Consider the following 26,303-nt stretch of genomic DNA (forward strand, 5'->3'; position numbering starts at 1 on the left):
AGGGTGACAAGTCAAAAATGACAGTCGTTGGGAAAAGAGAAACAACAACTGAGCTTGTTGAGTTCTCATTAGTACAGAGCCCATTTTCCCTACACAGGCACCAAGATATCACGTATCGTTTCCTCATCCTAGCAATATTTCACTTTAATGATAAAGCTACTCGAGGTAAATATTTTTTTTCCCTTCACATCCTGAAATCTTACAGATAAACCACCTGTAGTAATGTTGGCAATTTAGAAGATCAACCAACACTGAACTTTTACACAGCTTGCCTTTTACAAACTGATTTTGAAATTCTCTATGAAAAAAAAAGTCTGTATCATTTCTGGATTTGTGTGTGAGCAGTACAATTCTTTAAAAAACTCCCAAACTCTGCAAATTGAAGAGTTAATAGTAAACACAATGGAACTTCATTTATGTCACATTAACTGGTTCCAAAACTTTACAAAATTAAGGTTCCAATTCAGGAACTCATCCTGATTCAGGACAACGCTTTGAGCATGTGCGTACGTACTGAAGTACATGCAAAAGTTCTTTTCTGAATTGGGGCCCTTACTGGTAAAAATTGTTGGTTAAAACTCATTGAATGAATACACTGGGTAAGTGCCTGGTACCAATCAAATCAATGGCAAACCTCTCATTGATTTCAGTGGGGAGTCAACATTTAACTTATTATTTTTGCTCTAAAAGGCCCTGATCCTGCAAACAATTATGTATATGCTTATCTTTAGGCATGAGAGTAGTCTCATAAAAGCCAGGACCTATGTTTTTTTTCTTAAAGCTTGGTTGTAAATACTAGCAAATGATGTATATAAGGTTTTAATGATATTTGGTAAAATTAGTCCCTTTAACAATTTCGTGCACACTCTTTCTCTACTTTTTACTACTGAAAATCCAATCCACATTAAAGTTGCAGTAACTATTTTGTACATTTTGAATTAGTTTTACAAAGAGGAAAACATTATTTTTCCAACAAGGTTTCCCAAAAATCTCTTTGAGGGTGAAGTTCAGAGGGACAGAACAAGGCCTATGGCCCACTTAAAATCCAATGTGAGCCCTAATTTGAGGTCTTAAGTGGGATACAGGTGGTACATGGGCCGTGCACTAGCTCTCTATACAAGAGCAAATTTCATCCCACCTGAAAAAAAACAAAACATTTCTCAGCGACAAATGCTTAATGAAAGTGGAAAACTTCCAGTACACTTACCTGCAGTTTAAAAATACTAAGACCTAGGGTAACTAAAATACATGTAAATGAAAGGAGCACATCCATGCTCTTCTGCTTCTCTGCTGCACTTGGATTTGCTACCTAATCTGCATCACTAGTAGCACAATAATAGTGGCGTAACTTCGCTGGCAGTTCTTGGTGTTTACTGCTATTAGACCTAGACCTCTACTCAAGACTTCCGTGACTGCTTTTAAGAAGTGGTTTCAATAAAGTTATGCTGGTATTTTTTATTCAAGCAAACATACTGATAGAGCACTGTTGTAGGAGCAGTGTCAGAGACCTATCTATCATAATACTTATCTTGAAGAGATAAAAGTTTGTCTTGTAAAGAGAAAAATAACTAGCACGAGTTTTCAGAGATCAGGCATAGATGGCTATCTCAGGGCACCGAAGATAATAAGGATGGCAACTTTAACACTGGCAGTAGGGTTGCCAACCATCCAGGATTGGCCTGGAGTCTCCAGGAATTAAAGATTAATCTTTAATTAAAGATTATGTCATGCGATGAAATCTCCAGGAACACATCCAACCAAAACTGGCAACCCGGTCACTAATAAGTGATGGCTAAGATTTAATTTAAAGAGTGGTTTGAAGTATGCAAAACTGGGTGGTGGGAAATCACTTGTAATTGCAAACTTTATAAACACTTGAAAATTTGGCATCTTGCATGTCCACTTTTCAGAGCAGGAGTATTTAGAAGAATATTAAAGTACTCTTTAAAAAAACAACAACACAGCATCTTGTTTGCCCCCTAGATTATGAAACTACAATATATGTTTTAACTTTCCAATTAATATATCCAATGAGTTCTTTCTAAAGAGATGAAGAGATTCTAAAGAGATTAAGTACTGGCAAACTGGCAAATTCAGGTAACCTTGGGAAATGTAATTCTAGCTTTGTTTCTTCCCAAACTAATATAAATCACTACCTTGATTTTGAAAGGCTACACTCTTCATTGTTAACATTAAGGCATTTGAGACAAAAGTAAAGATATCTTAACCAGATATAAGACATTTTCCTACAGATTAGCAGATATAACATTTTTCCAGTGCTCCAGGGATCATGTATTTTCTATTGCACAATGCACTTATATTCCTTGCATACTAAAACCCAAGATTCACAAAGCTGTAATATGTGTTTCTTCTTACCTCCAAAACCATCAGGCACATATGTTTTGAGCACAATGTTGCAGAAAACTGTGGGTAGTGATAGTGGTTTGTTGCCTTCATTTCGAAGGGAAATGTGTCTGTAGCCTGCCTGAAGGCCATCTAGAGGCAGGATCCTCTGACCGATCAGCCTGTTGTTGTCGTCATACACTGCTATTCTCAGAACAGCGAGATCAGGTAGAATAACCTGGGAACCATCAAATAAAGACATTCACTGACTCTTACAATGTTTCAAATTCCCCAAGTACCACACTTGAAAGCATCCAGAGATCACACAACATAGTGGATGTCCATTTCCATTACTGGTAATTCAGAAGCACAGCCTACTTATCTGTTAGACAATACCATCACTCTTTGCTGGATGCAAGCTGTACACTTTCAGACACTGAGGCATTACTGGAAAAGTTTAGTTTCTCTCTCTCTTTCTTGGTGTTCGTTTTTTGGAGCACAGAAATTGCTCTTTGAAGAATTCTCCAGATTGTAATCAAAACAATTAAATAGTTTGCTTATTTATTTTTCATCACTGGAGGCCAGTGACCCCTGAAAGTGGGCAGGGAAATACGACATGGGAGTAGCAGAGACACAAACTGGTAGTCGAAGGCAGATGGGTAATCCTGGGGTGAGGGGAAAGGCAATGATGGGGGGAGCGGGGGGTGCTTGGAAAGGACATCAACAATAGAATAAGGGTGGCGAGAAGGGGGAAGAATAGGGTGTTACACACTGTCTGTAGGAGGGAGATTCTGGGGGGGAGAGGTGATGTGAACTCAGCTGGAGAGGTCTGGTGGGGAAGAGGGTGACATGTACATCATAAGGCAACTGAAGGAGGGCAATACACAATGGGAGGCCTGGTGCTGGTGGGGAACACTCTTAGCAGGGATGGGTGTGAGGGTTCGCACAGAGGGAAGAGGTAGAGGTTGCTGGAAAGTAGGTACCTGAAGCTGTTCATAGGAGTGACCCTCATTCATGTGAGCAGTCACACTGAAGCAAAGGGTACCTGAAGCTGACAGTTCCCATCCTGACCAACAAAAGCAACAGCAGAAACTCCTTTCGCTCCCACCTGAATCCAAAAGGGCTAGCCTGACCCCTGTTCCACCTGCTTCCTCAGAAGGGTGAGCAGGGATAGGATGGGAGGAGGGAGGATTCCTTGCACGGGAATGTCTGTACGGGGCAGGCCAGCAATCTTTCATTCCCAGGCTGCCTGGACTGCAGGCCAGAAAGGGCCCTGAGAGCGGGAGTGGGTAAGAGACAGAGAGAGGAAAGGAATAAAGAGGACCTGACCCAGAAAGGAATCAATACTAATTAAAATGACACTGAGACATTACTACTTTCCTTTCTCTCTCCACCTGGTTCTATTCATTGATGCCTGAGACGGTCACTCAGGGAAGAAAATAAAACAGATTTTTCCTCCCTTGGATCCGCTGCCTCCAGTTTAAGCCTTAAGTAAAGAGTATAGAAACAAACAGCTTTTTGAACTCTGTGCATGTCTGAACTATTCACAGACACCACAGTTAACTGGCCCTGTGAAGTACTGTCTGACTGACCAGGGGTAAGCGTCAACCCCTCCCAACAGAATGACAACACAAACTTGGGTTAGAATGGCAGAAGCTTTAATATCGAACAGAACAGTCAAACAGAATTCACACATTACCTGCTAGCATTTGTGTAGGGTTAATGCCATCATGGGAGGAGCCCCAGGCCCCAAGCTGACCCGACTAGGGCCACTTAAACAGCACGGGTAAAATCTTCCCTTTACATGTCACAGGCCAGCACACCGTTCATTATGTGATGGGCCGTACTATACCATTGCTCTCCCTGCTCATCACTGGCAGTAGAAATTCAAGCCCCTAGCCTGTTGTTAATTTTAACTCCTCCTCCATGATCATGGGAGGATACCAAGGAACAAATGCCCCTTGGTTGTTTACTCATATTATACTTACAAGGGGTCAAGTTGTGACAAATGAGTTATTATGGGATTGGTGTGGCAAATCATAGTTTACTGTACAAGCATATGTCCTCTGAGTGGGAAGAACCCAAAGGGCGGCAGATGCTGGTCATCTGGTTACTCAGCCCAGGGCAAGGACGCCCATCTGGGACTGCCCACAGTGAATGTAAAGCATTTCCTTTTGCCCATTTCCTAGGCCCCTATGCAGGAAAGCATCTGAGCACATTCTTAAGTTCATTCCTGTTCAGGACACCATTAAACATGTACTGAATAGTGATGCGTTCTGGAACTAGGGTCCCAGCAGCACAGCATTGGGACAAGTCACCTCCCAGGAGATCGGAGTCCACTACATTTGCTACACTGGAAGCAGATTATCTGTGTTACACAATATACATATAAAAACAGTATGACCACCAGGCAAAACCTGTCACGAAAGAAAAACAGTAAAAATTCTGCAGGACAACAGAACAGGTGAAAGAAAAACACACAGTATCAAAGACAGCGCTGTTAACGCATGTATTTTGGATGAAACTCCAGTTGACAAAAAATAAAATAAAAATCAGACTGAGAGATAAAAACTGAACATTTGAGATGACGACTGATCTCCCTCTGGGAGTCCACCATACAGTACCAGGAAAAAGGTGGTGGTGTGTTTTTTTTGTTTTTGTTTTTTAAGTACATGATACACATGGTCTACAGGAGAAGGGAGCTGGTCACGTGTGTGAGGAACACAGAACCCTTCCATTTTTTCCATGTAATGACATTGACCTTAGCTTTGGATGCAGCATCTCACCTGCCCTCTTGGCTGAAGGAACAGTGCAAGATAGCAGCCACTGTCAGGGCAGGGAAGAAGACATCTCCAAGGAATGTTGGTGTCCACCAGCTGGAGCTCATTCTGAGCAGACTGCATACCTGGAACACAGGCATTGCCACGAAGGACGTGGGTTCCTCCAAGAAGGAGGAGGAAGCAAAAAAGAGGGAAAAGCCAAACAGACAAAAAAAAAAAAATCATGTGACAACTAGAGGTTATCCATAAAAAAAAAAAAAAACTGTTGAAGTTTAATTCAGCCTTAATGGTTTACAGGTTTACTGTGGCAAACACGAGTCCTACATATTTAAGGTCCAATCCTGCAAATCCTTGTTCATGGGAGTGACCCTTATTCATGTGAGCAGTCACACTGAAGCAAAGGGGATTGCTCATGCAAGTAAAGAATACTCACATGGGAAAAGGTTTGCAAGAGCAGGTTTCAAAACACCCAAGTGTACATTCAAAAAATCCTACCTTTCGAAATACAAATGATTCTTCATTGTAAACAGGGTTCAGGCCATTGTTCATCACCATGCGGGTTCGAAATTCTTTACGTATCGTGTCCGTAGGTAACCCGTACATATCCACTTCTACATATGTACCGATTTTTTTATCTGATAAGAACTGACCAGATATTACCTGAATAAAGAAGAAAAGGAATTAAATACACTCCTCTGATCTAAAGAAAGTAACAATATAAAACATACAGTACTTTTACTGTATGAGTGGAAACAATGTCACTTGTATACTTTGTCAAATAACAGTATTCACATACGTTCATTATACAGAGCAGTCATAGTCATTTAATAGTGTAATTTTTTTCCACAGCATCAAATAACCACTAAATTTCATGTTGGCATATTTGGTTTTGTAAATAAAAAGGTAATTCTTTAAGATTTTTATGAATATGTGCACACACAACAAATTACAGTGTGTAAATCAATAATGAATTTGGCCTATTTATACATATACATATACCAGTACCACTTATTTTTAAAAATTAGATTCCATGCTGATATTATGCATCTGTATGAGTAACAAGTAAACAGCGTGTTTTCTGATAGGATTCCTCTTTTCTATTTGTGGGGTTTTATGCTGAATTTTAGTGAGAGGCCGACTGCATGTACATTCTAATAACAGCCCCATGGGAAAGTCATATTGTTCCCACTACTTTTCAGCAGCTGCTGTTGTGCATGCAATATTCTCAGCTCCAAAGCCTCATTACAGCACAGTACTTAAGAATGGGTGTAAGTGCTTTGCTGAGTTGTGATCTCACTGCAAACATGGAGTGCTGAATAAACACACACGTGCAAATACCCTATTGTGCAGTAGGTTTTATAGTGGTAAAGGCACTGGCTTTTCTCTCATGAACTTGTACGTTCAAAGCTTGGTTTGGGTCACAAGTAGGGTCTTTCTCTCAAGTTTGCCATATCAGATGAAAACATTGGCAAAGTTGGCAGATTTTTGCTCAAGGGGCAACTTGGCTTATAGCAGCAGATGAATCAATTCAGAACTGAGATGCTTTTTCTAAGTGGAACTAGATTGTTCCTTGGTAACAGGCATATGAAGGCCTTTCACCTCTAGGTCACTGCCACTGTAGTAACCCGCAAGTTATTGTAATCTCACTTACTCTGTCACCTATATAAACTGAGTTGGTGGCATCAATACATTGGATAGTGGACATGTGTAAACTTTACATAACTATTATAATAACAGACAAATGTGATTATAGGTGCCAACTTCTGCTGGCACCGGTGGGTGCTCGACCCCCCTCTTTGCTCCCAGCCTCGCCTCGACTCCACCCCTGCCCCGCCCCCATTCCAACCCCTTCCCCAAAGTCCCCGCCCCAACCCCGCTCCCTCCCTGCCCCTATTGGACTCCTTCCCCAAATCCCTGCCCCAGCCCCGCCTCTTCCCCTGAGCATGCCGCGTTCCCACTCGTCCCTGTTTCGTGGCGGCAAGCACTGGGAGCTAGGGGGAGAAGCGGGGACGCGGCATGCTCAGGGAAGGAGGCGGAGGTGAGGCGGGGAGGGGAGCTTGGCTGCCAATGGGTGCTGAGCACCCACTAATTTTTCCCCATGGGTGCTCCAGCCCCGGAGCACCCACGGAGTCAGCACCTATGAACATGATGGTACTTCTGAACAGAGGGCCAATGATCTGGTGGAGGTGGAGACTGAGTTATCTTCATTTTCTTCTTATTACTTGTATTACTATAGTGCCTAGGAGACCTAAGTCATGGATCAGGACCCCATTGTGCTAAACAAAGAACAAAAAAATGGTCCCTGCCCCAGAGAGCTTACCATCTTAACACTCTACCTGTAGTTCCTACAAAACAGGATTGCCTCATATTGGTGAGGTAGTACATAGGGGAGTTTACGCGTTGCTACTGCATATGTTGTTCTATAGACGTCCACCTTCCGTGTTGTCATTCCAACACCCTTTAAAAAGCAGTACATTTTCTCTAATGTTTTTACAAAGATGTGGATTGGCAGAGCTATATGGTGAAGGTTGCCCTGAGCCTGTCCGTACTATGCCTTGCTCAAGCCAGTGAGGATCTGATCCAGCAAAGCACGTAAGCACGTGCTTAACGCTACGCACATGAGCGGTACTACTGACTTTAATGCGTCTATTTATGTGCTTAAAAGTGCGTTCCTGGTATAGAAAGACCTTCATTGGGAGAAAATGCTGGGCACTAAAAGTCTCTTTAATCTATCAGAGAAAGATGTAACAAGAGCCAATGGCTGGAAGATGAAGCCAAACAAATTCAAATTAGAAATAAGGCCCAAATTTTTAACAGTGATGGTGATTAACCATTGGAACAAACAATCAAGGGAAGTGGTGGATTCTCCATCTCTTGATGTCTTCAGATCAAGACTAGCTGTCCTTATGGAAGATATGCTTTACCCAAATTACTGGGCTCAATACAGGGGCATGTCTAGAGGAAACACAAATCTCCAATAAATTCTTGGAATGAACAGGGGACAACTTCTTGTTTCAGAAGATGGGGAAAATAACCAAGGGGACAGCTATTTTAGACTTGATTTTGACCAACAGAGAGAAATTGGTTGCGAAGGTGGAAGGCAATTAAGGGAAAAGTGATCATGAAATGATAGATTTAATGGTTCTAATGAAATAAAGTCGTGAAACCAACAGAATAAGGACACTGGACTTCAAAAAAGCAGACTTCAGCAAACTCAGAGACCTGGTAGATAAGGTCCCATGGGAAGAAAATCTAAGGGAAAAAGGAGTTCAGGAGAGCTGACAGTTTCTAAAAGAGACAATATTAAAGATGAAACAGCAAACTATCCCAAGGCAAAGGAAATACGGGAAGAATAGTAAGAGGCTAAAAGGGCTCCATTAGGAGCTCTTTAATGACCTTGAAATCAAAATGGAACACAGATAAATTGTTAAGGAGGAGTACAATGGAATAGCATAAGCATGCAGAGACAAAATCAGACAGGCTAAGGCACAAAAAGAGTTACACCTAGCAAGGGAGACAAAAGGCAATAAGAAATGGTTCTAGAAGTACATTAGGAGCAAGAGAAAGACAAAGGAAAGCTTGGTCCTCTACTTATGAGGGAATGAGAGCTAACAACAGATGACATCAAGAAGGCTGAGGTGTTTAATGCCTATTTTGCTTTAGTCTTCACTAAAAAGTTAAATTGTGACCAGATACTAAAAACAATTAATATTAACAACAAAGGAGACGGTATGTAAGCCATAACAAGGAAAGATTAGAATACAAAATATTTAGATAAGATAGATGCATTCAAATCAGCAGGGCCTGATGAAATGCACCTTAGGGTACTTAAGGAACTGGCTGAAATAATCTCAGAAATGTTAGTGATTATCTTCTAGAACTCCTAGAAGATGTGTGAGACTAGAAAAGGGCAAACATAATACCTATCTTTAAAAAGGACATCAAAGAGAACCTTGGGAATTATAGACCAGTCAGCCTAACTTCGATACCTGGAAAGATACTGGGACAAATTACTAAGTTAACAATGCGTAAGTACCCAGAGGACAATACGGTGTTAAATAATAGTGAACATGGATTTGACAAGAACAAATCATGCCAAACCAATCTAATTTCCTTCTCCGACCGGGTTACTGGCCTAGTGGATGGAGGGAAGCAATAGACATGATATATATTGTTTTTAGTAGGGCTTTTGACATGGTCCCATATGATATTCTCATAAGCTATTTAGGGGAATGTGGTCTAGATGAAATTCCCATAAGGTGGATACACAAATAGTTGAAAGACCATATTCAAAGAGTAGTTATCAATGGTTTGTTGTAAAAAAATGGGGGGACGTAGCTACTGGGGTTCTGCAGGGCTCAGTCCTGCGTCTGGTACTAGTCAATATTTTTATTCATGACTTGGATAACAGAATAATAGTATGCTTATAAAATTTGTAGATAACACCACGCTGGGAGGAGTTGCTAGCATTGTGGAGGACAGCATTAGAACTCAAAACGACCTTCAAAACTTGGAGAATTGGTCTGAAATCAGCAAGATGAAATTCAATAAAGATAAGTGGACAATACTGCACTTCGGAAAAAAAATCAAATGCATACCTACAAAATGAGGAATAAGGGGGTAGGCACTGGTGAAAAGGATCTGGGGGCAACCGTGGATCACAAATTGAATATGAGTCAACAATGTGATACAGTTGCAAAAAAGGGCTAATATTCTGGAGTATATTAACAGGTGGAATTGCCCCACTCGACTCAGCACTATTGTCCAATTCTGGGCGCCACACTTTAAGGAAGATATGGACAAATTGGAGAGTGTCCAGGGCAATGCAAAGAAAACGATAAAAGGTTTAGACAACCTGACCTTTGAGGAAAGGTTAAAATAACGGGGCATGCTTAGTCTTGAGAAAAAAGACTGTGGGGAGACCGGATGACGGTCTTCAAATATATTAAGGTCTGTTATAAAGAGAACAGCGATCAACGGTTCTCCATGTTCACTGAAGACTGGCAAAAAATAAGGGATCTAATCTGCAGCAAGGGAGATTTAGGTTAGATATTAGGGAAAACTTTCTAACTATATGTCTGGATGTTATGCTCTGCTTTAATTTCAGTGCATTATACTAGCCACTTCTTCATGGTACTCACTAAATGCGCAAATCTGCGCAATGCAAGATACTTACCAAAAAAAACTAGTGTAATGGAAGCCTTTTACAGGAGTCCTATATCTCTCTTCAGACAAATATCTTGAATTTGCTGCAAATTTATTCTAAGTCCAGATTTATCTGGCTACAGCAGGCCATTTTCCTGTGACAAATTTTTGTTTCACTACCATAAGCTTTTATTTGCCAACACAGTATATGTTGTTATTCTGTACTGTCAAGGATTGAAAGCAAAAATGAAACATATTTAAAATTGCACAAACCAAAGTTGATTTTGACCTGTTCTTTTCTGATGTGCAACGAAGTATCTGGTCTTACATTCTTCAATTACAGACAACTTGAAATGACTGAATTGAGAGACAATGAAGTCTAGTGGCTTGGTCACTGGACCGAGAGTCCAGACGCGAGTTCTATTCCCAGCTTTGTCACTGACATGCTGCAGGAGACCTCTCTGTGACTCTGTTTCCCCTCCAGCCTCTCTCTGTCTTCCCTATTCAAATTGTAAATGTTTGGACAGAGACTGCCTCTTCACCATCTAGCACAATGGGGTCCTGATCTCTATTGTGGTTTCTAGGTACTACTATAAGATTGACTCAGAACCAACAAATTATGAACACAATTACCTTAGGGAACATGTGTTCCTATTTCTGTTACCCTAGTCCTCCTTTCGCTAGTATTGTTTGTTACATCTAGTTGTTGTGTCTTGTCTTAAACACAACTGTAAATTCTTTAGGGCAGGGACTGTGCCCTCCAGTATGTTTGTTCAGTGCATGGGGCCCTGCTTCAGAGTGGGGCCACTAAGTAATAACCCAATATAAATCATAAGTTTTGCGCTTACAATAGCATTTTGCATTTATACAGCACTTTTCATCTGAAGATCCCATATGCTTTACAAAGAAGGGTAAGCTTTATTATCCCAATTTTACAGATACAGAAACTTACTGAGCACCCACATGACTTGCACATCATCACACAATGAGCACAAGTGGCAGCAGAATTGAAACTAGGATCCATATATCCAGATCATAGCATATCAGGGTTGGAAGGGACCTCAGGAGGTCATCTAGTCCAACCCCCTGCTCAAAGCAGGACCAATCCCCAACTAAATCATCCCAGCCAGGGCTTTGTCAAGCCTGACCTTAAAAACCTCTAAGGAAGGAGATTCCACCACCTCCCTAGGGAACCCATTCCAGTGCTTCACCACCCTCCTAGTGAAAAAGTTTTTCCTAATATCCAACCTAAACCTCCCCCACTGCAACTTGAGACCATTACTCCTTGTTCTGTCATCTGGTACCACTGAGAACAGTCTAGATCCATCCTCTTTGGAACCCCCTTTCAGGTAGTTGAAAGCAGCTATCAAATCCCCCCTCATTCTTCTCTTCTGCAGACTTAATAATCCCAGTTCCCTCAGCTTCTCCTCATAAGTCATGTGCTCCAGCCTCCTAATAATTTTTGTTGCCATCCGCTGGACTCTTTCCAATTTTTCCACATCCTTCTGGTAGTGTGAGGCCCAAAATTGGACACAGTACTCCAGATGAGGCCTCACTAATGTTGAATAGAGGGGAATGATCATGTCTGTCCCTCGATTTGCTGGCAATGCCCCTATTTATACAGCCCAAAATGCCGTTAGCCTTCTTGACAACAAGGGCTCACTGTTGACTCATATCCAGCTTCTTGACCATGGTAACCACTAGGTCCTTTTCTGCAGAACTGCTGCCTAACCATTCGGTCCCTAGTCTGTAGCAGTGCATGGGATTCTTCTGAGTCTGGGGATCTCTCTGCTAAATCCCATTGCTTCCACTGAGGTGATATAATCCTACACAAAACATGCCCTTTATTCTTATAATTGCTGATGTGAAACTTGGGTAAATGTATATAATGTATGACAAACATTTTGCTTGGGAATGCAGTTTGCAATTTTCACATCTTTTCCTCTTCTGGATATACATAAAGTGATCACTGAGATCAGAGCGTTTTCCTGAGCAGCATTCTGACGTATCTGAGCTAATAGACCACTGGCAGAGAGTGGAGTAAATACAATAAAAGGTCACTGCAACTCTTTCTTTCCTTCCTAAAGGTTGATAACCTCTATCCAGGAGTTTTATGGACTCTACTGTCTCTCAGATGATTCACAGAATTCAAAAAGTTAGGACCTCTGTAACTCACCTTTTCATAACATTCAACTTGGACATACATGAGGCTGCTCTATAAATGAAAAAAGTGTTTGTATTCCCACACACCCCACCTTCCGCACTACTTTTCCATAACTGATTTTCCACAACTAATTCTACTGAAGCCTGGCGTTACCTTCTTTTGTAGAGTAGCCATCAGTGACACCATAAGGCGGCCATTTCTGAAGTTCTATATGTATTGAAAATGTCCCACAGAAAAATTCCCATTACAAAACATTGTCTGACTCTGTAGCAGCCAGTGGAACATACATGATTCTGAATTACCTGCAGAAATGAGCTCTTCTTTTATTTTGAGATGACTGCTCAAAACCACAAAGAATAGCGGGGGATTTAAAATTGAGTGACACACTTTAAATGGATAATTACAAACTATTTCTAATTATATCCTGTTCTATTCAGCTCGTGTAAACACAGATGTCATAAACAGCAATCAAACAACAATAATTAGATGAATTAGATAGAACAATTTGATGAAACCCACAAATTCCACAGAAAGTCGCTGTACATATTAGATTTCCACTTGTGTTTAAATGTGGTTTTGGATGCTCTAAGATGACTGTAGTCTCAGTTATATTTTACCTGTACTGAACACGTTGCAGCAATAACACCATCTACTGGTGTTTCAGAGAAAGGGTCAAATGTTCGATCTGGCCGTCGCATGAAATCTGGTTTAAGGAGATACCTTATTTTAAGAAAGAGAAGAAGAAATGTATTTACGTACGGAACTTATAATAAATAAAGTGGCAATTTAAAGTAATATTGATGGTCTAGCTTTAACGAATGAAATCCCCCAGGGTATTTTAAAATACATACTGCCATTCTGATTATAATTCATGCAACTGTGAGGAAAAAAAAAAAAACCTAAGGTGATCCGGACTAAGTGTTTTTATTCAAAGTTGTTTTTTAAAGAACCAGACTCCACTCCAACCAAGATTTATTTAGTAAATTACCTCCTGAAGTGGATTTCTTCATCTGAATTATAAACCCTTGAGGAAAAGCACTGATAACGTTAGTACTGACGGACACTTAATTATAGTGGTGTGAATGGTAGTGCGATAATAGCACTTACACTGCCTCCCTGGGGACTATATCCTGGCTCAACATATCAATGAAACCCATGTGTGCACTGATGAGTAACAAATGAGGATTCGGATTTTAAAATAGAATGGCGGTGTTCTGGAGTCCAGCTGTGTCAGAGATGAAGGGAATTCTCTCCCAACAATGGAAGAAAATGTGCAACTTGAATCATCCAGCCAATTCAGCAGCTATGCACAGATAGCAGCTGTTAGACGCTCATATTTTACCCATAACACCGTTTCTGCTAAGCATCATTAGTACAAATGGTTATCAAGGTCTAGACTGCAATCAGGAAAAATTAAAAAGGTGCTGGAGGAGCTATTAGGACAAAAAGAATCTCAGTTTCACTCTCTCCCGTTTTGACGTCAAGTTTGGTTTCTATTAAGGAAAGAAATTTTCCTCAGCATTATATAATGAGTGTGTCGCTTTCAAAAATGACAAGCCCATGTAATCATTTAAAACAGATATTTGGAGTGAAAGGGGAAATATTGGCTATTTTTAGGATGCATTTTAGCCTTGATTGGCTGCGTTAAGGATCAGTGGGACTGACTGTGCTCTGACACTGATCTAAATCTGGAGTGACTCACTGAAGCCAATGGAGTAACACCAGTGTGACACCGGGGTAGGTCAGAGAAGAAATCAGGAGGCCCACTATATCTACAATATACTCACAGGCACAGGGAGCAGAACATATCATACACGTTACATTTTTTTATTCCATAACACCAGCACATTTCCTCCAAACAGTTTGGTGCATAAATCAAGCTTGTTCTTTGGATAGTTCCAAAGGACTAAATAGCAAGTGCATTTTCATTGTGCTGTTGGGCGATGGAGCAGAGAGACCATGCATTGCCAACCCTGACTAATGGCGCCGTCCCAAACAGCTGCCAATAAAATATTTATACTGCATCAAACTTTCCATGTACTATGCATATTACAGAAACATTACTTTAGCAATGTTCTAGGGCGTATCCCATATTCCATTATGTATCTAAGGGCTGGTCCACACTAACCCCCCAGTTCGAACTAAGATACGCAACTTTAGCTACGTGAATAACGTAGCTGAAGTCGAAGTATCTTAGTTCGAACTACAAGGTACTTACCGCGGGTCCACACGCGGCAGGCAGGCTCCCCTGTCGACTCCGTGTACTCCTCTCGCGGAGCAGGAGTACCGGTGTCGACGGCGAGCACTTCTGGGATCGATTTATCGCGTCTAGACAAGACGCGATAAATCGATCCCAGAAGATCGATTGCTTACCGCCGAACCCACAGGTAAGTATAGAGGTACTCTAAGATGTCAGAGAGGCACACAGAACTGTTCAAGCCAATGACTGATGCAGGGGTAATTTTTTGTTTGAAAATTTCTTTTGAAAGTAAAACAAGTTTTAAAAATACGAAAGGAGCAGCAGGGAAGCATTGACTTGGGTTTATCTGATTTCAGTCCGCTCCTAAGCCACCTTTTTTTGTTGCTATTGAGAAGATCACAACTGCTCCATTTTGGAAAAACAAACTGGTTTTAAGCTTGACTGAGACACGTGACCATTTCCTGGGAAATCACCAAACACATTCTCATGCTTTGTATTTTATTTTTGTTCACTGCTTTAGTACAATACTATATGCTGCTTTCTTCAATTTTTTATTATTCATTATTTGTATTGTGATAGTGGCAGCAGGACTCAACCAAGTTTGTACCCTCCCTAACAAAATGGGGCCCCAGTCACATTGTAAGAGACAGTCCTTTCCTCAGAAACCAGATAGACAAGACAGTCAATGGGTGAGAGAAAGGAGATAGTATTACCCGCATTTTATAGATGAAAACCTTTTCTAAACTTCATACACTAGGTTAATACAAACTCTTTCTGGATGCACTAGTATCCAGAATTAGACATCACCAGTAAAATCACCTACTTTTACAGATATTGAACATTTCGTGGCTATAACAAGTGCACTACAGCAAATGAATTTCAACTAACCACCAAATAAAATGGCTGATGTATGCAAATTCTCTCTACCGCTGAACATGCATGCAGGATACCAGATAAATGAATATATAAATCTTATAGTGACAATTACAGTAGTGAATACCAAAAATTCTATTACTAAGACAATTGTCTTATTTTCACAGTCATTCAAGACCAGCCAGAGACCTGAGAAATAATTCTCTGTAGTAACTCAGAGCCCTCCCCATCTAGTGTCCCGTCTCCAGCCATTGGGGATTTTTGCTACTGGCAGTTCCCAATGGGCCACATGCCATTGTAGGCAGTCCCATTATACCATCTCCCCCATAAACTTATCAAACTCAGTCTTGAAGCCAGTTCGGTTTTTTGCCCCCACTGTTCTCCTTGAAAGGCTGTTCCAGAAAGTCATTCCTCTGATGATTAGAAACCTTCACCTAATTTTGAGCCTACACTTGTTTCGTGATCTTTATAATTTGTCACACAAAGTCTCTTCTATTTTATTTCATAAATTGAGTGTGGCTGAAAAGTATATTAAGCACACTACTTTGCAAGCATAAATCAACCCCAGGAATTCTGCTCATCTCTATTCTATACCTAGCAGACGATTTTTCATTTGTAACACATAATTAGAAGTGACAAAGTTTTATAAAAACCATAGTATGGTGCTCTGATACATAGTGAACATAGTTTAAATAACTTTACTCACCCGCACGATCCATTATATTCAAATTTTCCCTGATTCAATTGCATTGCTAAATCTGTCAAGAGACAAAAATAATTTAATATCTTATCTCTGTGAATAAGGCAGATGTAGAGCAAACTTCTTTACACAGGGAAATATGATGCACAGTTTTTTGCCCAAGGATAACCACTTTAACTTAAGGTGATTTCTACACACACAACTAGAAGACTTTGGATTTCTTTACTATGGCAAAGTCTTTCTTTACCCACCAGGCTAAAATCTAATGTGCATAAAAAAAATAGACTATAGTTACAAAAGTGTTAGGCCCTGATCCTGCAAGTCACTGGGACTCTACATGAGCACAAGGGTTTGCCTGCATGGATCAGTTTACAGGATCGGGGCCATAGAGACAACAGGAACTATTTTCAGCTCAGATGCTTATTGAAAAGTCTGAATATTATTCAATTCATTTATAGAGCGCCTATCCACAGATCTTCTTTGTGTTAATCACATCAAATGGGTCTTACAAGTCCTCTCCTCCAAAGTCCTCTGTTCAATGCCATATAGTCTATCACATCACATGCTAATAGGTCTTCCTTTATGAAATCCTACCTTACTGGGTTGGCCTCACTGTCAGTTGTCTTCAATCTTAATCTGTTGGATTCTTACCCACATATTTGTCAGAACTGTGCTTTACATGACCAAGCCATCTGAGCCTGCATTCCCTCATTTTTTTGATTATGGATGTTACTTTGTGCATGTCTCTAACATATACATTCCTCATGTGGTCTTTCTTGCTTACATCACTCACAGATCCCAACATTTGCATTTCCGTAGAGCAGATCATTTGCTCATGTGTCTTCTTTGCTGCCCAACTCTCAGCACCATACATTATAACTGGATGGACCACTGCTTTATAGACTTTCCCTTTTCATCTTACTCGTCTCCGCCTGTCACATACTGCACATATATCTACAGACACAGCCAGTAAATACATTAAAAAAAAAAAACCTAAAATTTACTAACACAAATTTTTCCTTCAAATTTCCAAACACACTTGGCCTATGAAGAACTTCCCTCCTATTTTTAGTGATAACTCTGGCCTCCTTTCGCCCACAGAGTTCCCAGAATGCACATCAGAAACAAAACTAAATTGCCTCCACAACATAAAAATATGCGATTTTGAATGCACACATACTAGCAATTTCCTTACTTGGCAGCACCCACGCTTAACACATCAGCCTTCCAAAGTCTATTTAGTGGGCTGACTTCCATTCCCTCACCTATCCTCCAGGCTCTCAGTGCGGCCTTCTGACAGAACACTTAACAGAGCAACGCTGCTTTCCCGCCCCCGCCTCCCCCCATAGTAATCATTTACAACACAAAGGGCTGAGAATACTGTGAGGGGATGGGTGCAGACCCAGGGAGAAGGATGAAATTTGCACTGCTTCCTTTACCCCCACACTGTGTCCCCTTCCGGACTGATTTACAAGCAACACTTGTATGTCTCAGTGCAGCTCTCTCTAGTCTCTCTCAGCTAGAAGTCAATGATGGCAGTGATGCAGAGCTTTGTGGAAGAGGAGTCGCAGAGGAAAAATGGATATGATCATTAGGACTTTCTGGGGCACTGAGCACATCACCAAAGGGAAAAAATAAGAACAATAGCCCTTTAGGTTTGTCGTGGAAAGAATTACCCACGCACTGATTTTAATTTACAGACTCAGAGCCTGAGGCCTTTATTGCAATACGTACCAAACGCGTTTGGGGTGCAGTTCGAAAACTGACACCCCGAGGGCCGCTCGCAGGCGGGTTTTTATTTAATTAAACCGCAAGCAAAGTACAGACAATACGTCATGAGTTAAGAAACTGGGGTCATGAGTTAAGAAACTGGGGTTGGGGTCAGTCCCCCCCCCTCCCGGTACCTTCCTCATTATTTTCCGAGAAGTGGGTGTTTATTTGGGTAGAGGGGCGCTTGGTGGTTTTCCCCAGGGGTGGTACTTGGCATCAGTTTGGGTACATTTCTCGGCAAGGCACATGTTATTTTCCGGGGTTTTTTGGTTAGGGGTGGGGGATGGGGGGTTTATAGGACGCTAAAAGAAGGTCTATGATTGGTTAATTTGCAGATAGCTGGAACTGGAAAATATTTGCAGATAGCTTGCAACTGCAAGAATGATTAACTCTTTTGCAAAAGCAATTTCTTAATGTAAGCAGATATTCTATTTTTTGAGCGGTTTCATAAACTTGCGGTTATTATGTTGCTAAAGCAGTTTTTGCTATAGCTTTTAGCATCATTCTGGGTTTTTACTTTCCCCCCTCTCCTCTGGTCACTACCCTTGTCCGAGTTTGGCAGACAACCATGTTGTTCAGTCTTGCTCATGCTAAGGCCTGTACTACTTTGTATAAAGGCCATCAGCATAACAGATCTCTGCTAGAGGGTTTATTTCGGGGCCTTCAGATTCAAAGCTCTGGCTATCAAAAGGAAGGCCCCCCTGTTCTATTTCCCCACAGGTTAGAAGATGACACTGGAAAAATTGGTCTGGCATGTACAGCCAAATATTTTTCTTGATTCAGTGCAAAAACTAATAATTATGTGTTTTTCCCCTGCCAAAAGGGTAAACCAGTTATCCCTCAGCATAGGAGAAAACCATGTAAACTCCCAATGTGTCTGCCTGTCACCAGCCTAAGTGGCTTGCATAGAATATCAGGGTTGGAAGGGACCTCAGGAGGTCATTTAGTCTAACCCCTGCTCAAAGCAGGAGCAATCCCCAGACAGATTTTTGCTGCAAATTCCTAAATGGCCCCCTCAAGGATTGAACTCACAACCCTGGGTTTAGCAGGCCAATGCTCAAACCACTGAGCTACCCATCCCCCCAAAGCCTATCCCATTTCCCAGTGCTAACAATGAGATTTGCCAGTAATTGCTAACTGGTCTAGAAATATAGCTGACATGTAATTATTATTATTTACTATGTTATCCGGTGTGTTCCTCCAATGTAATGTTCTCTATGGAAGCTGTACATTTGGTTGTTGCAAAGATAGGACTTTTGTGAAGAGGGTGATTATTTTAGAAGTAAAAATTATATCACTATTACATTTATTTGAGAGCCTAAAGTGTCTTGCTAATTAATTTTGCAACTAAAAGGAGACTGAATTTTCTTCCATGCATTTTTCAAAACAATTCTTCCTTGTCTTATGCTTCCATGATTCCATACACATCATCATAGCGTTTAGCCATATGTCTGTTTCCTCAAAAAATGCCAGGAGGAAGTCTGTGGCATCTGTCTGAGTGTTCCTGCCCAAGCCTTTCTCTGGAATTTAGGTTCACTGGACATCACTGCCTACCTGGGGTCTGAAAGTTCAGTGAGACCATCTGGCAGCCAGCGTTCCAGAAAATTTGAGGCATGTAATTACTGGAATCCACTCGGCCTCCCTTGGGGTATATTCGACTCATTTGTCGTTTATTATAACTATGTAACACGTTAAGGAAAACAAAATAAAAACAACATAGAGACTTAAGATCATTTACTCATACCATTATTATTTCTTATATGATGTATCCTATTTTCCACGCTTCCGCGTGGACAATATATTATAAAATTACAACTAAATGATTCTTGTATATAGGACAGACATCTACTGGCTAACCAAAAACAGAACTGGTATTCGGTATTCTACTTTTAATAGAAGGATACTTCACAAATTCAATTGCATGCGTCTTCAAATACCCTAGTCCAACTGATTCATTAAAAGAGGACATATTGTAATGAATATTGCGTTCTAGAACAATAAGAAGTAAAATTCATTTTAAAATACGGAGTATAAAATGGAGCAAAATACAAAACCATGCAATAAATACTATGCAATGCAGTAACATAGATCTCTTTGTTTTTCTACTACCTGCCATTTTACAGAACCAAATTACATTTGAAATAATCTTAACGGATGTTTTCTTATTTGTCATTCTCTTCTCTATAAGACCATTCTTGTGAGCCATTAAAACTTGGCTTTTATATTTATGAAAACATTTCAATTACGTAAAGAGCATGAGTGGTATAACTAGATACTAGAAAGTAATATAGTACATGTTTTAGGGTATTATATATATATCACAATAAGCAAACTGTTGACCTTTGTGACAATCACATTTATCCTACGTTACTGAAAGAGAAAAAAGCAGTAGATCTACCATGATCTATTCTTTGCAATGAGGTACAATATGTTAACTTAACATACTCCTAATAATTCAGTGCCTCCCTGTGGATGACAAATGGAATAACAAGTTCATTCTATATTCCAGGTAAGTGTTCTGTAAATACCAGACAAATGGAGTTAACTAAACTACAACAAGAATTTTAAACCGATTCTAAAAATAGCAAATTGGATATAAGAATCATTACACGAAACTAAGTAGAAGTAAGAAGACAAATACTGTTGTTTCATTCAACCTTTTATGTTACCTTCTGCTACATGGAAACCTTGAAACTTTACGGGCTGAGCATAGTTGATCATTGTTGATAAATATGGATGTATATTGGTTGTAGCACCCACATATTTGTAAGAGGCCATCCATGCTTGTTCATCTTCAACAGTTACTATACCCTGAAAGCACATTTAAAAGTATATCCACAATCACTTTTTTTTTGCACTTGTTGGAGTTTTCAACACGACGTAAAAAATGATGCCTTGTCTCCAGAAATTAAAATAGACACATAGTGACACAAAAAAGTTGGAACCTCAATGCTGCAGTTAGGGTCTATTCCGTTATTGATATATGCAGAACACTCAATGTTGCGTCTGATGAAGTGGGCATTCACCCAAGAAAGCTTATGCTCCAATACTTTTGTTAGTCTTAAAGGTGCCACAGGACCCTCTGTTGCTTTTTAAAGATTCAGACTAACATGGCTACCCCTCTGATACTTGACTCAATGTTAATGGGCATCATGTATGAGGTTCGATCTCCGAATTAGTGAGCAATATTATAAGATGTTAGTAAAACAAATTAGAATCCATGATATTGATTAAAAAAAAGTCAAAGGGGACTGAACAATGCTGTGGGATAACGCCCTGTCTTATTGGCATCGGTTGTCTCTATAGTGTAGACAACCTCTTAGGCTGACAAGGAAGGGCATTACCTGTCAGTCACTGATTGCCTGGGGGAGTTGAGTGACCATGGTGAAGCCCATGTTGTCTGGTTTGCAGTTCACACTTAAATTAAATTTTCCATGGTCCATATAACCAGACCAATACTTAATTTTACCATTGTTAGTAGGGCCCAATCCCACAAGCGGTCCACGGGAAAGTCAATGAATGTTCCACATGCAGTGGGGCTTGCAAGACTGAGCTCTTGACATGTAAAACACTAACACTGACATTCCGTAACAGTGCAGAAATATGACTTTATCATCATGCATTTTTTGTTATCAGGTTAATTTTTATCAGTCTGCTGACTACAAATTAAAACAAACTTCTTTAGATCTGCAGGCCATGATTTTTCAGACTTGATTAGTAATTTTGGATGTCTCAATTTGTGGGAGGCCAATTTGAGACGTTTTAAGGAAGCCTGATTTTCAGCAAATGATGAGCACCTATCCTCTGAAAATCAGGCCCTTTCAAGGTGTCCAAAGCTGGCCACCCAAAATCACCAGTCACTTTTCACAACCTTGGTCCTAAAGTGTATAAATGAAAAAATGCACTGGGATGGAAATCAATGAGAGTTTGTATCCTACTACAGGAGAACAGGGCCCCAGGACTATAACCATACAATACTCTAATGACACAAGAGTCCTCCTAGTTGAGGATGTACCAAGGCAATCTACTGATTATTAACTTTAATATATTCACTTACACATAATTTGTAGACTAAAAGGTCTGACTCTCATTACAATATCCACAGCAGGGGATCTAGGCTTTTAAAACAGGATTGTAGGATTTGGGAATAAGAGGCTGGGATGCCACTTACAGCCATCCCCCCTGAGCTGAAGGAATGGTTACCACAATACATGGCCTTTGTAGGGTGCTGAAGTGAGTTAAGGATGAAAAAAAAGTAGGATCCCTGTAGACCTGCATCTCAAGAAAAGAAGCAGAACCCCCCTAAAAAGCAGAGGAGACTGAAACAAAGTGTGGTCAGGAACGGTTTTAAATGACAGAAAGGAAGAATGCATGGAGACAAGTAGGAGGCGGGAGGGAGGGTGTGAGACTAACAGAAGATATTCTTGGAGGAAGATAAATGCACAAATCCCAAGGGAAAGAAAAAGAAAAAACAAAGAGAAAGAGAGATAAATAAAGTGGAGCAGGATGAAGGGAGTTGGAAAAAAGTTGGCGTGATTTCTGTCAATCCGTTTTAAGGAATCACGTTCCCAGGCACGTGAGACTGGGGTGTAGTTGTTTCTACTGGGATCAGATATTTCTAAGTGAGGGCAGGTGATGCATCCCTGTTTTTCCCCCATTAATATTATCCCACTGATTTCCCCCAAAATCCTGTGAATAAGGGGAGTGGGGAAGATGGAACTGCAATTTATTGGCCATCATTACAAGGAGAAAGGAGCCACAAGGTGCAAAGAAATAGAGTGTAAAATAGTTATACAATTATGAATGTATTGTAGATAAAAATGTTTATATATAAAGAAATATAATAGAAACTACATAACATCCTATGTGTCACCTTTTTATTGTTTTCTTGTTCAGAATCTTCCAGAGCCTAAGGAAAAAATATATATACACATTACCCAAAGAAATTGTAATATGAAACACTCCTAGTTATAAAAGAAAACCCTCAAATGGTTAATGCATTTGGCAAAAAGTATATCCCCTTCCAATTGATTATATGGTTCATCTATCATTTAACTCTCAAAGGTTTGCAGTATCTTTCAAATTCAAAAGGGGTGGAACGATACAGCTGCTAGCACTGGTTAAAGGAGTATCATGCGGGGAATAGCCAAAAGCTCGTGGGGAGAGAGTGCGCACACATGAAAGATCATTTGCCATCCTATATTCAGGGTGTCCAGACTTTGAGGGCGTTTGAAGATACAAGGATTGCAGCTGCTCTGTGCTACCTGCTGTAAATGTCCAAATGTGGACGAATGCTTCTACCTGCCCCAAGAGACTGCAAGGTTACTTGCCACTAGAGTTCCATTCACTGAGTGACTCCCTGTGGTTTCTTCCTTCAGTTATAAGCCGCTACCACTGAGAACCTTAGGAAAATAGTGACTTGGCTCTCAATGTATGTACAGAGAGAATCACGATTTACTGTCAAGCCATAGATCAATGAGGGAGCAAAGAGGGGCTCATGCAGAGGATGGCTGACCACTCGGAGTAACCAATAGGGCAGTTGGGGGCCTGCTAGTTCAATAAGCAAAACAGCCCTACAGCAGAGAAGGAAAATCTGCAGGTCATTCGGAAGCTCTGTAAAAGGTCCTGAAGAAGCCAGGATGCTGAATCAAAGACAAAGCAAGCAGGCAGCTCTGATTATGTGTGATACTGCTGTTGAGGGACAGGTTGTGAAAGGCAGTTTGTACAGCAAGGAGAACTTCACCAATCGATATTTTTATCTCAAACGAGCCACAGCAAGCCATGCAGGAGAGAAGAAGGGCAGAATGCTTCAATGACAGAGGAGAATGCTACGGTACCTCAGTGGCAAGCAGGCTCTGGTGCCTTGGGAGCCAGCATAGCTTAATTTTCAATTCCACTGTACTGTATCTAGTTATGGACAAGCGCTATACCAAGTAATGTTCGCTTACCAAGTACAGAATGTCAAACCACTACGATAAGGTGGTGGAATCTCCATCCTTAGAGGTTTTTAAGACCCGGCTTGACAAAGCCCTGGCTGGGATGATTTAGTTGGGGTTGGTCCTGCTTTGAGCTGGAGATTGGACTAGATGACCTCCTGAGGTCCCTTCCAACTCTAATATTCTATGATAAGTACCAGTGGAAGAATAAGACCTTGTGCCCAGTCTGCTCTCTGAGATCCCAGTGTTATCCTCTCCAACTGCGAGTATTTTCCTGCTACCTGATCTATTTCACTGTTTCATAAATGCACAGCAAGTAGTAGTGGGTGTCTGCTGTTCAGAGAGCCCGGCACAAAAATAACTCAGGTAAGAAATGGGCTGAGGCCACGCCAGCAGTAGTTCCGGAGCAACGAAGCTGATATTCACCCCATAGTACGGCTCTTAAATTGTGACACACAATTCACAGCCAGGTACTGTTATGTAGGAAGGAAACTGTTTGCAGCCGTGTCTAACAATTTTTGGCCAAAACCTGTAGTCTGTGCACAGTGATTTCCCAGATATAGCTCTCATTTGCCACAATAGGAGTTTTGATTGAATAAGCACAGCAGGTTTTGGCTTGTTAAATTTTATATCACCACGAATTTAAGTGTCAGCAGTTCTGCTGGAAAAATCCCTGTGTGATTCATACTGTATTTTCTCCTATAACTAACACATAGTGTGATCCTTCCGCAAAATGAAAGGTCTTTCCCAGCCATCTCCAGGGAAAAATCTTCCAAGAGAATATAGGTCAGAAGCAAGCCTACCTTTTTGACACTATTGGCAACAGCTTCTTTTTGACTCAAGTCATCTGCAGAAAGCTCAGTTCCAAATTTTAATTCTGGATGGGCTTCTTCTTCTTGATCAGCTACACAACAGTGAAAAGGAAGGAAATGAGCATGAAAAACATAGCAGCGGATATTTTTGTGGAACCAGTTCAAAAACCATCACACCACTGTGAATTGGCTCATTTTCTAAAGCGAGTAAAACTAAGGAGGTAGAAAGATTTCCAACAAGTAGTGGGTGTTTAAAAGAAGTCCCTCAGATTCCTCGGTTTACTAGCTTTTATCTAGTAAATACTAACCTCCATTCAGTAAAACGGTGTGTAAGAATAAATCTGTGGATCAGACGTAGATACTGAGAGATAAGTTTAGCATATTCTTGGAAAATTCATGAATTTGTCATAGGAAAATGTAAAAATCGTGGACCTGGGGTAACAAAAATGAAATGAAGCCAGGGCTCTTTAATTATAAATTCAAAAGTTTTGGTGCCACCATCTGAGTTCTCATAAGCCTACACCCATTCTCTTTCCTTTTATCCATTCTCTTTTATACATGGATCTCTTTCATTTATTTTAACAAATTGTTAGTGGCTTCAAAGGAGCCAATATGGTCTCTTATGTACAGGCTATTTTAAAATGTATTTATCTACTTAGATTTAAATAATTAAAAAAGATGTCTATCCAAGCCTCTAAGTGCCCTAACACATAATTACTAATACAGTAAAATCCAGCAACATTACAGCAATCATTTCAACAGGATCCCAGCCAGCCAGTTACAGAACATTCTTTCCACCCCTTCGTCATCTAGGAAACACCCTCAGCCCACTCCAAAACCCTGCTGAACAGGTGTCTTTTGCGGCACGGCTGGCAGGTCACCAGATCTGGGATACTTCAGACTGAGTGAGGGAGCAAGTTCCAGACTCCCGACCTCTCACGGAGAATGCATGGACAACCAGCCTTTCTCTTTTATAACAAGGGGAGTCTAGCTCAAGCATCTTGCTGAAGGCAGCTGTGGCATGGGGAGAGAGATGGTCCCTCACATGGGCCAGTCAATGGGAAATGTAGGACTTTACAGGTGGTCATAATCCAACACCATAAACTCAACCTAGAGACCAATGGGCAGCCAGTGCAGATCTTGATGTCAGAAACTCCCCACATGATGCCCCGCTGAATAAGTGAGCCACAGCGCTCTGCACCATCTTCAGTCTCCAAACGATTTAAAGGTGCAGCCCCACGTAGAGTGCATTGCAACCGTCCAATTGCGAGGTAACAAAAACAGGTAACACCGACAAGGTCCACATCCACATTTGCAGCCTCCTAACCAGGTGCAGATGGTAAAAGTGGATTGGGTCACTGCTGTAATATGAATGTCACACAGCAGCTGATGGTCTAGGATCACCTCTGAGTTGCAAACACAAGTAACTAGTGGCAGATGTACTGTCTCAGCCTAAGAGGCGGATATTACCTCTGCCATCTCCTCCGGCTGCTTTCCCTGGCAGCCTCATTGCCTCAGTCTTGTCTGGGATGAACTTCAACTGGCTCACTCTGATCCATGCTCCAAACTCAGCTAGACAC

At 40.9% G+C, this 26,303-nt stretch overlaps 1 protein-coding gene across 15 annotated transcripts in view; it reads right to left on the bottom strand.

Annotated features, from left to right (window-relative positions):
• The window catches only part of PLCB4 (phospholipase C beta 4), a 318,161-nt gene that overhangs the window by 50,732 nt on the left and 241,126 nt on the right, over positions 1–26,303 (bottom strand). For 8 of the 15 annotated variants that reach the window (XM_065589780.1, XM_065589779.1, XM_008173713.4 and 5 more), the window contains exons 20-28: positions 24,715–24,815; positions 22,849–22,884; positions 20,645–20,786; positions 19,880–19,964; positions 19,530–19,654; positions 16,212–16,263; positions 13,050–13,152; positions 5,619–5,783; positions 2,377–2,581 (exon numbers count right to left, since the gene is read on the bottom strand). In XM_065589780.1, coding sequence (XP_065445852.1) covers positions 2,377–2,581; positions 5,619–5,783; positions 13,050–13,152; positions 16,212–16,263; positions 19,530–19,654; positions 19,880–19,964; positions 20,645–20,786; positions 22,849–22,884; positions 24,715–24,815 — 1,014 coding nt within the window. Of the gene's footprint in view, positions 1–2,376; positions 2,582–5,618; positions 5,784–13,049; positions 13,153–16,211; positions 16,264–19,529; positions 19,655–19,879; positions 19,965–20,632; positions 20,787–22,848; positions 22,885–24,714; positions 24,816–26,303 lie in introns of all 15 variants that reach the window. The other 7 variants (XM_024110413.3, XM_024110408.3, XM_024110392.3 and 4 more) reach the window with 1 other exon arrangement.

Source organism: Chrysemys picta, chromosome 3 (assembly GCF_011386835.1).
Source record: "Chrysemys picta bellii isolate R12L10 chromosome 3, ASM1138683v2, whole genome shotgun sequence".
Classification (NCBI taxonomy): domain Eukaryota; kingdom Metazoa; phylum Chordata; order Testudines; family Emydidae; genus Chrysemys; species Chrysemys picta.